We start from the raw sequence: 12,864 nt of genomic DNA, 5'->3' as shown, positions 1-12,864 counted from the left end.
TCTCTCTCTGCATAGGGAGCCCCTTCAAAGTGCCTGTGCATGATGTGATAGATTCATCTAAAGTTAAATGTTCAGGCCCTGGCCTGACTCCAGGTGTTGTCAGAGCCAATGTCCCCCAGTCCTTCACGGTTGACACCAGCAAGGCAGGTGTGGCACCCCTCCAGGTCAAAGTTCAGGGCCCTAAAGGTAAGCAAATCTCGGCTTGACTAGACCAGTAGTGCCTTCCTGGGGCTTGGCCCTTCTCTCACCTGTTGAACTCTTCCTGCAGGAGTGGTGGAGCCTGTAGATGTGGTGGACAATGCTGACGGGACTCAGACCGCGAGCTACGTGCCAAGCCGGGAAGGCCCATACAGCATTGCTGTGCACTATGGAGATGAGGAGGTGCCCCGCAGGTATGGGTTGTGGGTTGGCCACTGTAGGCCAGAGGGAAGACAGTGAGACTCAGAAGCCTCCTTAGGACAGAAGCTTGGTACACTGACATTCATAAGGAAGCTTCTAGCCCCTCTGAGCCAAGGCAGAGACTCTAATAGCAATGGCTGCTTTTTGATGTTTCCAAAGCTTCATATGATTTCACCATTTACTGTAAATCCAGAGTGTTTGTAAACCCAGCACTTGAGAATCTGAGGCTAGGGGACTTACCTCTCAGGATAATGTTTTTAAAGTTTCATTGAACACATTGGGCAAGTTGTTTGAGAGAGGGCCTCTGCAAATCTATTAAAGACTCCCATGTAATCAGTGTTGGAAGCAAAACCTTATGCCACAGATCTTTTTGTCTCTTACTGTCGACTGGCAAATTGTGTTAGAGCAAAAACTGGCACAAGACTTGAAAGCTTTTCCTGGAACACTGAGCCCAGTGTACAGTGTCTTACACTTACCGTTGTTTCTGCTGAACGTGCTGCCCTGTCAGTGGGAACTTCTCATTAGTAGAGGATTCCATCAGGCTGCAGTGGCCTCAGATTATAATGCCTTTATTTTGTGTAAGAGAAAGATGAGTGACCCTTAATGATCCTGTGGGGGAACACCTGTGCACCCTGGAGTTGAGGGATGGGGTGTGGCCATTTCTGTCAGTTGCCTAACATTAACAGAGGCACTTCTCTCCCTCCCTCTTTTCTATGCACACAGTCCATTCAAGGTGAAGGTTCTTCCCACACATGATGCCAGCAAGGTAAAGGCTAGTGGCCCAGGGCTGAACACAACAGGTGTGCCAGCCAGCCTGCCTGTGGAGTTCACAATTGATGCCAAGGATGCGGGAGAGGGCTTGCTGGCCGTCCAGATCACCGTAAGTGGAACAATGTCCGAAGGGGAGATGAATGCAGGTTGGGGGTTGCTGTGAGAAGGCCTTCAGGGCAGAGGGGTCGGTTCCACGGTAGATACTTGGGGGATAAATCAGTGGGAGATGATGTGGAAAAGACTGGGACAAGTCTGAAGGTACACATAAGCTGCAGTCAGGTGGACTGTGAGCTCCTTCATTCAGTCACGTGGTGGCACTGCCTTGTGGCAACATCCTCACTGATTTCTATAAGCCCCATGGTTGCATAGTCATACTTGCTGTCTTGTACTCGGAGGGTGGGAGCTTTGATAACATTTCCAAATGGCAGAAAACGCTGCCTTGTTCATTGTCCAGAGCTTTCTGCCCTTGACTCAAGCTACCCTTCTCATCCTATACTTAGAAGGGCCACCAACCCTGCACTTGGTGAGAGTCTCTTGACTCCTGAGTATCCCACTGCAGCAAGACAGTAGATTTCAGTACTCATTTTGAACCAGAGGTCTATAGTGGTGGCAACCTTAAGCTGAGCTTGCATCTAAAGCATAGCAAGGGTGTTGTGTAGGTCACTGACCAATTTCACAACTCCTCCTTGGTAATCCCAGTTTATTCATGCCTTGCTCAGCCCCCCACCCCTTTTAAACATAAAATGTCCTTTCAGTGCTTTCCTATGTAACAGCAAGAAATGCTCGTGGCGGCTGTCTTTTTGTGCCATTTAGGGTTCAAGTGGGTTTTCACTCATACAAATTCCTGTCAGATTCTCATGACCATAACAACTTTGGGGCAGGGACCTAGGTTTACAATGGCTGCTGCAGTTGCCGCTTCTTAACTTGAAATGCTTGCCTTCCTTCTAACCCCCCCTTCCTGGGCTGTGCCGTGGCCAGGATCCTGAGGGCAAGCCCAAGAAAGCCACCATCCGTGACAACCAAGATGGCACCTACACTGTGTCGTATGTCCCAGACATGACCGGCCGGTACACTATCCTCATCAAGTACGGTGGGGATGAGATCCCCTACTCGCCGTACCGCATCCGGGCCCTGCCCACTGGCGACGCCAGCAAGTGCACCGTCACAGGTGAGCGCTCCTCCCAGGTGAGGGTCTTATGGGGGGTGAGGGCTGCTGGAGGGTGGGGCGAGCCACGCTAAAATAATGCCACGCCCTCCCACATCGACTGCTTTTTGCCGGGCACATCCGGCCACACCGCTCACCCACCATGGGGAGGGAAATGCCACATTGCCTATGTTCTCCTGTGTTTTATTTTAATTGTGCACTGTTCCGTGTGATTCTTGTCTCACTCTGATTACCCTTGCTCTTTGCCCTTTCACCTCAGTGTCGATTGGAGGTCATGGGCTAGGTAAGCAGCTTGCTGATGGCTTCCTTCCCCCACCCCAAGTCTGCCTGCCTGCCTGCCTGCTCTCGCTGCTTCCTTTTCCGCTGCATGGTCTCACACTGGCATTGGGCTCCACCTCTGCCCCAGGTCAGAGAGGAGAGGGCAGTCAGGCTTCCCTGCCCAAAGGGCTGGTTGGAATATTCCATCTGGAAGGGACCTCTTGTTCTCAAAGCAGGTCTCTGCTGAAAACTGGGTCAGTTGCTAATATAGAACTTCACAGAACCTGGATAAAAGCTGCCACTTCCCTGGTTAGGCTATAAAAGAAGCATATGTATTCCTTGGTCTGTTAAAACCTTGCCAGGACCAAAATGATCAGGTGGGCGCTTAAAGTGCAGTGCCACTGATTGGTCAGTTAAAGCTTCTAGTTCAGGGATTGCGGGGGGGGGAGGCTGTGGCACTTGCAGTGGTGCACCTCCTCCCAGACATAGCCAGCATGGCCCAGTGGTCAGGGATGGTGAGAATTGTAGTCCCTATATCTGAAGGGACACAGCCCTGCTTTAGTTGTTGTTTGTTTTGGGCTTTTAAAAAAATTATCTCCTCTGCGCTTGCTGCTAAACAAGAACTGTTTTCAGTAGCTCCCTTTGATACCTGTTCCACTTTCAGCAAACATGTGATGAGTTTGAATGACAGGACTTGTGCCAGCGTAAGGGAATGCCAGCTTCGCAAGTAGCGCACGTGAAGGCAGTTGGGGCCCGTACTTTGTCTTAACCCATTATGGACTATTGAAATCAGTAGTGGCTCTTCAGGGTCCCAGGCAGAGGCCTTTTGCTAGAGAAGCTGTTCCTTGAAGCAAAGCTGCTAGGGGTCAAAACAGGGTCCTTCCTTTCTTTTCCATTTTTCAGTTTTTTACTTGCAGAGATGAGCCACTAGTTTGCCCCTGCTGGAACATATTCACTTTTTGCTTCTTCCAGCAGGATAGGATTGCTGTGAACTAAGCCTCTGCTTCAGAGGCAGAAGAGAGGCAACTATTGGGGAGGGGGAGGGAGAGCTGGAAGCCTTGCATTTTCTCCAACCCTAGCCATTGATAGGAAGCAAGGAGGTGGATCTGAATGTTAGTGGTGGGTTGGATTATGGCTGTCATGGTACATTTCCCCCTCCCCCCCTTCTCTCTACCCTCCCCGCCTCCCCAAATAGTCCTCTCCTACTCTTTGCCTCCCTCTCCATCTTCCATCTCCTGCTGTGCTTGCCTAATGAGGGGCATGAGCTTGTGAATCAGGAAATGGATCAGGTACATGCATGTTTCTTAACTCTGGGGAAGGCTTCTGTCTACAGGCAGGCATGTTGCAAGCTTTGCGGTGGCTCAGGTGGCCACCTAGGTTTGTGGGAGTCCTGTTGACGTTGTCTTGGCTTTCCACAAGAAGTGTGCTTCAGGGGTCTGTATCAGGCACGTGAACGGATTTTGTTTGCCACATTTCTATACTGTCAAATAGCTTGAAAACTCTGAGCAATTCACAAGAATAAGAGGCTAAAACTGTAACACATAAAAATCTAAAACAACTACAGAATAAAGTATTATTATTATTATTCCCTGCCCTCCCCAGCCAAGACCGGGTTCATGGCGGCTAACACCATATATAAAACAATTGATTAAAATACAACATTAAAATGCAGCCTCATTTCAGTAGAAACTCAAATCAAAAACTTTTTTGGGGATGAAAATGTCATCGAACCAAAGCAAAAGCAACAGAGCAGCAACACTTCTTTTAAATGCAAAGGCCCTGGGAGCATTGAAATGTCTTTTCTTAAATCCAAAAGATCAGTGCAGGTGCCAGGCGAGTCTTTTTGGAGAGGGCATTCCACAGCCTAGGTGCCCCCACTGGAAAGGTCATCGGGGTGAATTCTTGGCAGCAGCTTCAGACCAGGGAAACTGATAAGTGGTTGCCATCTTCAGGGAAGCTAGGTTCCCCACCCCAAGTGTAAGGGGAAAATAACACCTCATGGTCTTCCTAAGTAGATTAAAGGAGTCATAAGCTGCAGATAGAGCCCGAGACCACAGTGAAGAAACATTATTTATTCACTTTACATACTGTCCTTTATTAATGACACATTACAGAACATCAGTGATAAAAACATAATAAAAAGCATACTGGCAGACAGCCTAATAATAAAATAGTCATCATAATAACAGTCTTTCCCCTCCACATTTTTCCTGGCTGTGGGCCATAGCCGTAAGCCTGGGTAAAGAGGAATGATTTTGCCTGGTGCCTAAACATGTACCATCTCATCTCTCCCCCCCCCCCCTCACTTGCACCCTCTATGCAGCTTGACAGGCAAACTGGTAGTCCTCGGCTTGTCTTTGCTATCCAGAGGGCTTAGGAGTCAAATTTGGCTGGACATGAATCTAAACATTTCCCCTTCCCAGCACTCATTCCCCAAAACACTCTCTCATAACCAGCACTAGGGGCCCAGTTTTTATTATTGTGTGTGTAGCTCTGATCATGATTTGCCATTTTACAATAGGAACCTAAGCAAACAATAGAAATCTCGATTCAGCTTGATGTTGATGTGATGGGGGAGAACCCCAACCATGATATTTACAGCAGCTTCTCTGTTTGTTAACAGTGTTGTTGCTTTTGGAAATCTCTTTAAGCCAGAGCCCTCTCTGTAAGAAGGATTAACCCATTGTGGTGCCTTCCAGATCTTGTTGGGCAAACTCCCAGTGGCTCCAGTTTCTGTGGCCATTGGTCAGGTAGGATGGGAGCTCGAGGGCACCATGTTGGCTGCCTCAAGTTAACCCTTTAAGCTAGTTTGAAAGTCTGTGGCTCAAAATCTCCTCTTGTGCTATGATTGCATAGGGTTCGTTCTTCAGTGAAAACAAGCACTTCCTTGGCATTGGCCAACCCCTAGTTACCCAAAGCTGTAACATCCCTTGCTTTATGAACAATCAATGCTTCTGCCGCTGGGGTCCAATCATGGCTTTAGTTGCCCTAACTCCATCTTGCTTTAGTCCTTTTTAAAAAATGTAATGTTATCTGACTGTTTCCTTGGGGGCTTGGTGTCAGATGGCAAGAGTTGGGTCTGATCCAGCTCCCAGCCTCCTGTGCAAGCTGGAAGGGTTTTTTTAACCCCCACCTCAACACAATTGGCATGGGGGGCTCTGACAGCCTCTCTTCTGCACCTCAACCACCTCTCCCTTGCATGAGCAAAATGGGAGTGAGCCACTGAGGTGCATTGGAGAAGAGTCTCTGGTAGATAGTGGTGGGTGGGTGGGTGGGTAACTCTTGGCTGAGTTCTAAACATTGTCCTGCCGAAAACTTAACTGCTGACCAGGCTTTGGTATTGCCTGGAACAGCCATCATTTTGAGCAAATTGTGGTGTCTGCAAATGCAGGCCTCTCATGTGAATGCAAGTATTCCTGGAAAGAGCTTGCGTGGGGTCCACCAGCAAGTGTGACCTGGCCCTAGTGTTCCAGCCTGTGTTTTCTTTCTTGCAAAGTTTCCTTTCTTTCTCTGTCATCCATTGTAAAAGCCTTTGGCTTTATACAATAAAATTGACCACTTGTACCTGCAACTGAATGGGTGAATATAGTCCATTGGTAAGTTGCTCTGTTTTGACCTACAATGGCTTAATTCATCTGTGCAATATTGGTCCCCCCACAATTTGATCAACCTGCCCTCTGTCTCAAAGTCCCCATGAGGCCATGTCAGCTGGTATAAGAGGCTGGGAGCTTAGGGAGACCCATGGTGCATGATGGGAAGGAGTTGGGAATTGGACTCAAGTTCTCCATTCCTCACTGGCTTTCCCTTCTGCCAGGAGCCGGCATTGGGCCCACCATCCAAATTGGTGAGGAGACGGTGATCACGGTGGATGCCAAGGCTGCCGGGAAGGGCAAGGTGACTTGCACAGTATGCACTCCTGATGGCACAGAGGTGGACGTGGATGTGGTGGAAAATGAGGACGGCACCTTTGACATCTTCTACACGGCGCCCCAGCCAGGCAAATATGTCATCTGTGTGCGCTTTGGAGGAGAGCACATTCCCAACAGTCCTTTCCAGGTTACGGTGAGTCTTGGGGTGACCAGGGGGCAGTAAGTGGCCAGAGGTGTCTGGCTCAGCAAAGGGCTTAGTGCCTAATGCAATTGTGGCTAGCATGGTGCTGATGTTGGAAGACTCATACATGTGTGCAAGGTCAAGTCTTGTCCTGCGGTAGTTCTGCCTCCTTTAAATGAGTGATAATGGAACTTCCTGCCATATTGACTTAGAAGCCCAGAACTGCGGTGGTGAGATGATTTTACCTGAAAGAGCGGGGGCCGTATTAGCAAAGGAGCTCGGTCTTTGTTTCGGATACTTCTTGTGTGTCTGTCCCAAAACTTGTGACATGTTAGATGGAACAGTCCTCCTGGCACTGAGTTCAGATCTAAGCCCTGGGCTACATCTGAGCTGGTTAACATGAATGAACATACATACATACATACATACATACATACATACATACATGGGAAGTGGGAGGTGAGTCCCCTTCTCAAAAAAAAAAGCTCATGTGTATTCTAGATCTGAGAATTATACATTCTGGGCTCTGGTTGTTTGCTCTAGGGTTGCATGTTCTCAATGGCAAAAATCCAAAATCCTGCAGAAAGGGGGCTCTGTTCAGACTAATTGGGGTTGTTGGGTTTTTTAGAAGAAATTGCATCCATGATCAGATTAGAAATATAGTGGTTGTTCCCCCTGTGCCCCCAAAACAGAGGGTGTCATAAGAGCACAGGCAGAGGGAGAAGTTCTGTGCAGTGCAGCATAGCATACAGAATGCTCCCAGCTGTCTTGTACAAAAGCTGCTGAAAACTCCACCTCAGCCTCAGATTTTGCCACATTGCAGTCTTGGGGGCTAGACACATTATTTTAAACAGATCATTGGTATGTCCAGTTTTATAACCTGCTGCTTTTTGAGGGGTGGGGGGATGGTAATTTCTGGGTAGAACTTGCTCTGTTTCTTGCCTTTAGGCACTCTTTGCAGGAGCAGACGCCTCAGTTTGCTTAGGAATAATCAAGTGGGCAGCCCCCTGCTCACAGCTATGGAGGATACATGTGCATTGGGTGGCAGAAAAAGCTGTGCTGCCCTGATGTATAGATTGTTGGTTTATCTTATTTCATAAAATTTATACACCCCTTGATGGTATAAACAATCTATATTTGCTCCCTCTGCTCTTATTTGTGTGGTGAGGAGATCAAGTAAAAGGGATCATTACTCAGAAGTACAGTGGTGCCCCGCAAGACGAATGCCTCGCAAGACGGAAAACTCGCTAGACGAAAGAGTTTTCCGTTTTGGAGGTGCTTCGCAAAACGAATCTCCTATGGGCTTGCTTTGCAAGACGAAAATGTCTTGCGAGTTCCTGCGGGGTTTTTTTCCCCTTCCCCCCTTTTTTCTAAGCCGCTTATCAGCTGATCCGATAAGCCGCTAAAAGCCGCTAATAGTGCTAATAGCGCTAATCCACTAATCCGTCAATGGGCTTGCTTTGCAAGACAAAAAAACCGCTAGACGAAGAGAATCACAGAACGGATTCTTTTCGTCTTGCGAGGCACCACTGTAGCAGAATTCTCATCTGCAGGCATTTTTGAAGGCTTCTCCATGTGCACTTCCTGCCTGTGGTGTAGTACTGCCATTTCTGGGGGGACCTGGGTGCCAAGGCACCCACAAAATTTTCACTGGGTGGCTGGGGGGGGCACCCCAACACAGCGCACGCATGACATTTCATGGTGCGCTGAGGCACAATGGGGCTCGTTGCAGCCGCAGGAGGGCCCGTTGGGCCCCATCAGCCCCCTCAGGCCGTGTGATGACATGCGTGTAACGCGCTGGGCACCCACAATGCGGGGTGGAACCTGGTGTAAGTGTACAGCAGCATGTGATTTTAGTGTACCCCTCCATCTAATGATCTTTTTCTGTACTACTACTTTTGAAAAAAAATAGGGTTCCTTGAAATGGTACAAATTCTACTGACTGAGGGCTTATCCACACTTACTTTTTCCTCCAGGCATAAGCGTGCTTAAAAACTCGTATGTCAGAGTGTTTTTCTCTCTCCTTGCCCTGGAGCTTTCTCCACAAAAACCCGCTCTTTAGTGCTCAATCAGAGCAAAGGTCGATTTGGGTTTCCTGCGGATTGCCGTTTGCTCCAATTGAGCTTTAAAGCAGTGGCAGACCTTGGGGTCCCAAATTTCAGCGTCACCCTGTGCAACACCAAAATTTGGCGCACTCCCCACCTCTTGCCTCTTTCATTCTGGGTAATAGTTGTGCTCCCAAGGCTCCATGCCCAGGGCAGCCAAATTGGTCGGGCTCCCCTAAACCTGCCTCTGTTTAAAGAGTGGGTTTCCGTGGGGAAAAGTTGTGAGCAAAAAGAAGGTGCTTGGACACCATGCCTAGAAAAAGTGGAGGGAAAGTAAGTGTGGATAAGCCCTTATTCTGCACAATATGTTTATCTGGAGCCCAGCATCAAATCTGTTACATTCAAATTGCATCGATGTGAAAGATAAAAAAAATGTGTTTTGTGTTTGTTTGTTTTTTAAAAAAAGTGAGCTAGGAACTTGCACACAAATGTTACACGCGCACACACACACACACAAAACTTGTCCTGCTGTAACATGTGACTCATTGGTTGGCTTTTGTAGACCCAGCCTTCCTGTTTAATGCATTACTCACTCTTTCCAGGTTCCAGTGCAAAAGGAACCCTCTGGCTCAGTCACAGAAAGGGGAGGAAGGGAGGAAGCGGTTGGGAAGGGACAGTGTCCCTTTTTTCTTTCTGGGTATTGTCTTGTGTGTGTTAGAAACAAGCAAGCAAATGTCCCTCCACCAGGGAAGTTTTGACTCAGTGGAAAGCATTTTTGAACCTGATTTCTTCCTCTTCCTCTCTTACCCCACCTCATAGCCAAGAAACTGGAGTCTCTCCACTTGAGCACAGATTTCTTGCACAACTGAACTTCTGCTTTAACTCTGTTAAAAGCATCACCAGCAACAAAAACCCGTTAATATTTTTCTTCTCCACCTCCATTTCATCCTTAACATTTTTATAGCACTTGCAGTCAGTGCTGGGCATCTTCACTTGGAAATTTACTGAGTTCAATAGACCTAGCTGAGTCCCAGAAAAAATTGCCTAGGATCTCAACCAGGACTGGCCCTGAACATTTTTCTCCCTGAGGCTCTGAGTGTGTGTTGTGTATTCTTTTCCCCTAGTTCTGCTGTTAATTCAGTACTACATCACAGTAGTAGCTTATGCCCATGAATTACAGAATTTCAGAGTTGGAAGGGGCCCCAAGGGCTATCTAGTCCAACCCCTGCAATACAGGATCATGGTTCCCCATCCAATTGGAAACCATACCGGACCCTGCTTAGCTTTGCAAATATGCTAGCACCTACCTTATTACCCAGATTTTTCTTGAGTTCTCCTGCCCCGCCCCACCCCATACAAAGTGTCTCTGCAGAATAAAATAAGTCCTGTCTATCTTAACTCTTCTAGTCATTTATTTGCATCCACTTCATGCAGGCTTCTTAAAATGGCACAATCCCTCCCCAGGGAATAGAATGGCTATGATAGAAAATCCAGATCATAATTCATTCAGCAGGGTATTCCCCCACCCCCACCCCTCCAGCTCTATCCCTCAGAGCTATAAGGTGTGCGTGACCATCCCATAAAATAGCCAGAAGACTTTTTAGCATTGCGGTTTCCTGTGCTTTTTGTGTGCAAAAGGAGAAACCCCATTCTCAGCCCACAGGCCACATTTTTGGGCTGTCTCTCTGCTCTAGACATAAATTGGCACCACGTTGCAACATGTGCGTTTCAGGCAATGAGATCATTATTTTGCGTTGGCAAACAGAATTGGTTTCCTTGTGCAGCCCTGGTCATACAATACTTCAGCTACATGCAAACTTGAAATACTTTGCACCAGAGTGTGTGGCTTCTATGATTGTGGACATTATTTTTGGGTGGTGGCTCACAGGGGCGCTGTCACTCCCCATCACCTTTTTCCTGGTGTACCTGGGTTATAGCACAGTTAGACTTTCTGAATGTCTAAGCTTAGGTTTCCTTTGAAAAGCAAGTTCTTAGCTCCATTGATGGTTTACTACTTTGGGTGGGGGGGGTGTGGATGCCAGATTCAAGCCCTTTCTGAAGCAAATAATTCTCAAAACAATCATAGGTGCCCTATGTTGCCATATTGCTGTGGGAGATACGTGTGGGATACTATCCTCTGGCAAAGAGCTAGTATCTGAGAGAAGGATTGTTTTGTGCAATAATGACCGAGCACGGAAGGTTTTTTCTTTTATTTTTTTTTACTGTTTTTGCAAAGTAAAAACTTGTCCCAGGGAGATGATGGTTATGGGATGACATGATGGCAGCATGCTTGCCAGAAAGGGCCACTGGGCTGTTTCCCCTGTTCCTGTGGTTTTACGTTCTGAAATGGAAGCACGGCAGGGTTGTCCTGGCCCTGAACCGGCCTCTCCACTGGTCCGTTCTAACACTCTTGCCCCATTCCCGCCACAGGCCCTGGATGGTGAGCGCACGACCCCCCAGCAGATGGCCCAGCCGATGCGGGCCCCACCCTACGCATATCCACCTGGTGCACAGCAGCCCTGGGGACCGGCAGTAACAGTTCAGTTTCTTGGAGGAAAAGCTAGCCCAGGGCATTCTGGGTGGGGGGAGCACCCCATGGAATTCAGCCGCCTCTGCTTTGCGCTGTTTGCCACTGCTTGGGAGGGGGGAGCTGGTTTTCTGCTTGAGGTCACAAGATCAAAGGTTCCCTGCTCCTTTAAACAAAAACATCTGGTGGCAGGGTTAGATGATGAACCCACATCTGGAAACTGCAGATGGGTTAGAACGTGCGCCAAGAAATGGAAACCCACTCCCAGGAAAGGCTCCAGCCCCTGCCTTTGCCCTGAGAGTTGTTGAAACTGATGTTCAAATTATTGTTATTTTCCATTTTGGGTGATTCTTGGTGGAAACAGAATAATCTAACCCAGGGTTTCCCAAACTTGGATCTCCAGCTGTTTTTGGATCACAGTTCTCATGATCCCTGAGCACTGGTCCTGCTAGCTAAGGGTGATGGAAGTTGTAGTCCAACAACAGCTGGAGACCCAAGTTTGGGAAACCCAGATCTATCTAACCCAAATGATCTCTTCTGCCAGAGCTCCTGAGGAGCACCTGCTAGTTGGGTTTCCTTCCCAGGAGGAGCAGCAGCAGCAGCAGCAGCAACCTCCTCCTTTTCTCTGGAATTTCTGAGGCCTTCTGCACACAAAGCAGGCTGCCTGTCCCTGAGCTACAGGTCTCTCTCCTTGGCATTACAGGCAAGCTGTGAATCTGTTTGTGCTTGCAGCTGAACTAGACACAGTGCCATTCACAAAACTTGCAGTTGTTTGTTTGTTTCCAAAGTGAAGAGTAAGCAAGGGGGGGCCACCAACCCAGACCAAAACTACGGTGGGGGCAAAGGGCTAATGGTCCCATGTCCCCTGGGTCTAGGATCTGGAGGAAGCCTCATCAGGAGGAGATGGCCTAGAGGACATTCCTTCATTGAGTTGGAAAGTCACTAACTTTCAAGACCACCTTTTCTGAGGCAGCAACTTTTTTTTTTAACTGAGCCAGGAAACAATTCACCATTTCCACAAACTTTGTGATCTTGGGCTTACAATCCTTGGAAATAGCTGCCTTTTATTGAGCAGCTGTGAGTCACACACACACACACACACACACACACACACACACACGAGTGTCCAATGCTAGAAGTCGTTGTGTCAACTAGGAAGAGAATCAGAGCAGAATCAACGCAGTTTGAAACTCTGCTTCCTTTGCTTGTGCAGAAAGCTTTTGTGGGGTGGGGCAGAGGCTCTGCTCCTGCAAGTGCCCCACAAGAACCCAAGCAGTGGGCTTTGTGGCTCTTTTGGGTGGTCTGCCTGATGCCCTGTGCAGACTCTTCATCGCTTCTCTCTCTTGCCCCCAACTTTGCTTTGATGCTAACGCAGGTGGGCTGCTTTCAGAAGCAACTTTATGGGCACCTCTTCTCCCCCACCCTTGCTTGGCCTCTCCCACACCTGAATTCCAAGGGGGGAAGAGACCCCCCAGAATGTGACCGGATCGGGGCTTTTCCCAGGGTGTCTTTGTCTTTGAGGTCACATCCCTTTCTCTCTTGATGCCGGGGAGGGGGGCCATCTGTGCTTTGTATGTCGTCCTTGTCAATACCTCCATTCTTTTTTTGGGGGGGGGGGCTGCCAAGTCATATCTCAGGCAGGTTGTGTG

The 12,864-nt window shown here is 48.3% G+C and overlaps 1 protein-coding gene across 8 annotated transcripts in view; it reads left to right on the top strand.

The window, feature by feature from the left end:
- Positions 1-12,864, top strand: part of FLNA (filamin A) — an 83,238-nt gene that overhangs the window by 51,252 nt on the left and 19,122 nt on the right. For 2 of the 8 annotated variants that reach the window (XM_083482747.1, XM_083482745.1), the window contains exons 26-32: positions 16-186; positions 269-392; positions 1,123-1,279; positions 2,149-2,338; positions 2,595-2,618; positions 6,408-6,655; positions 11,119-11,226. In XM_083482747.1, the coding sequence (XP_083338873.1) occupies positions 16-186; positions 269-392; positions 1,123-1,279; positions 2,149-2,338; positions 2,595-2,618; positions 6,408-6,655; positions 11,119-11,226 (1,022 nt within the window). The remainder of the gene's footprint in view (positions 1-15; positions 187-268; positions 393-1,122; positions 1,280-2,148; positions 2,339-2,594; positions 2,619-6,407; positions 6,656-11,118; positions 11,227-12,864) is intronic. The other 6 variants (XM_083482749.1, XM_083482746.1, XM_083482751.1 and 3 more) reach the window with 3 other exon arrangements.

This window comes from Podarcis liolepis (genome assembly GCF_965112155.1).
Source record: "Podarcis liolepis genome assembly, chromosome: 17".
Classification (NCBI taxonomy): Eukaryota; Metazoa; Chordata; class Lepidosauria; order Squamata; family Lacertidae; genus Podarcis; species Podarcis liolepis.
The sequence above is the reverse complement of the archived record's forward strand: the minus strand, read 5'-3'. Positions and strand labels throughout refer to the sequence as shown.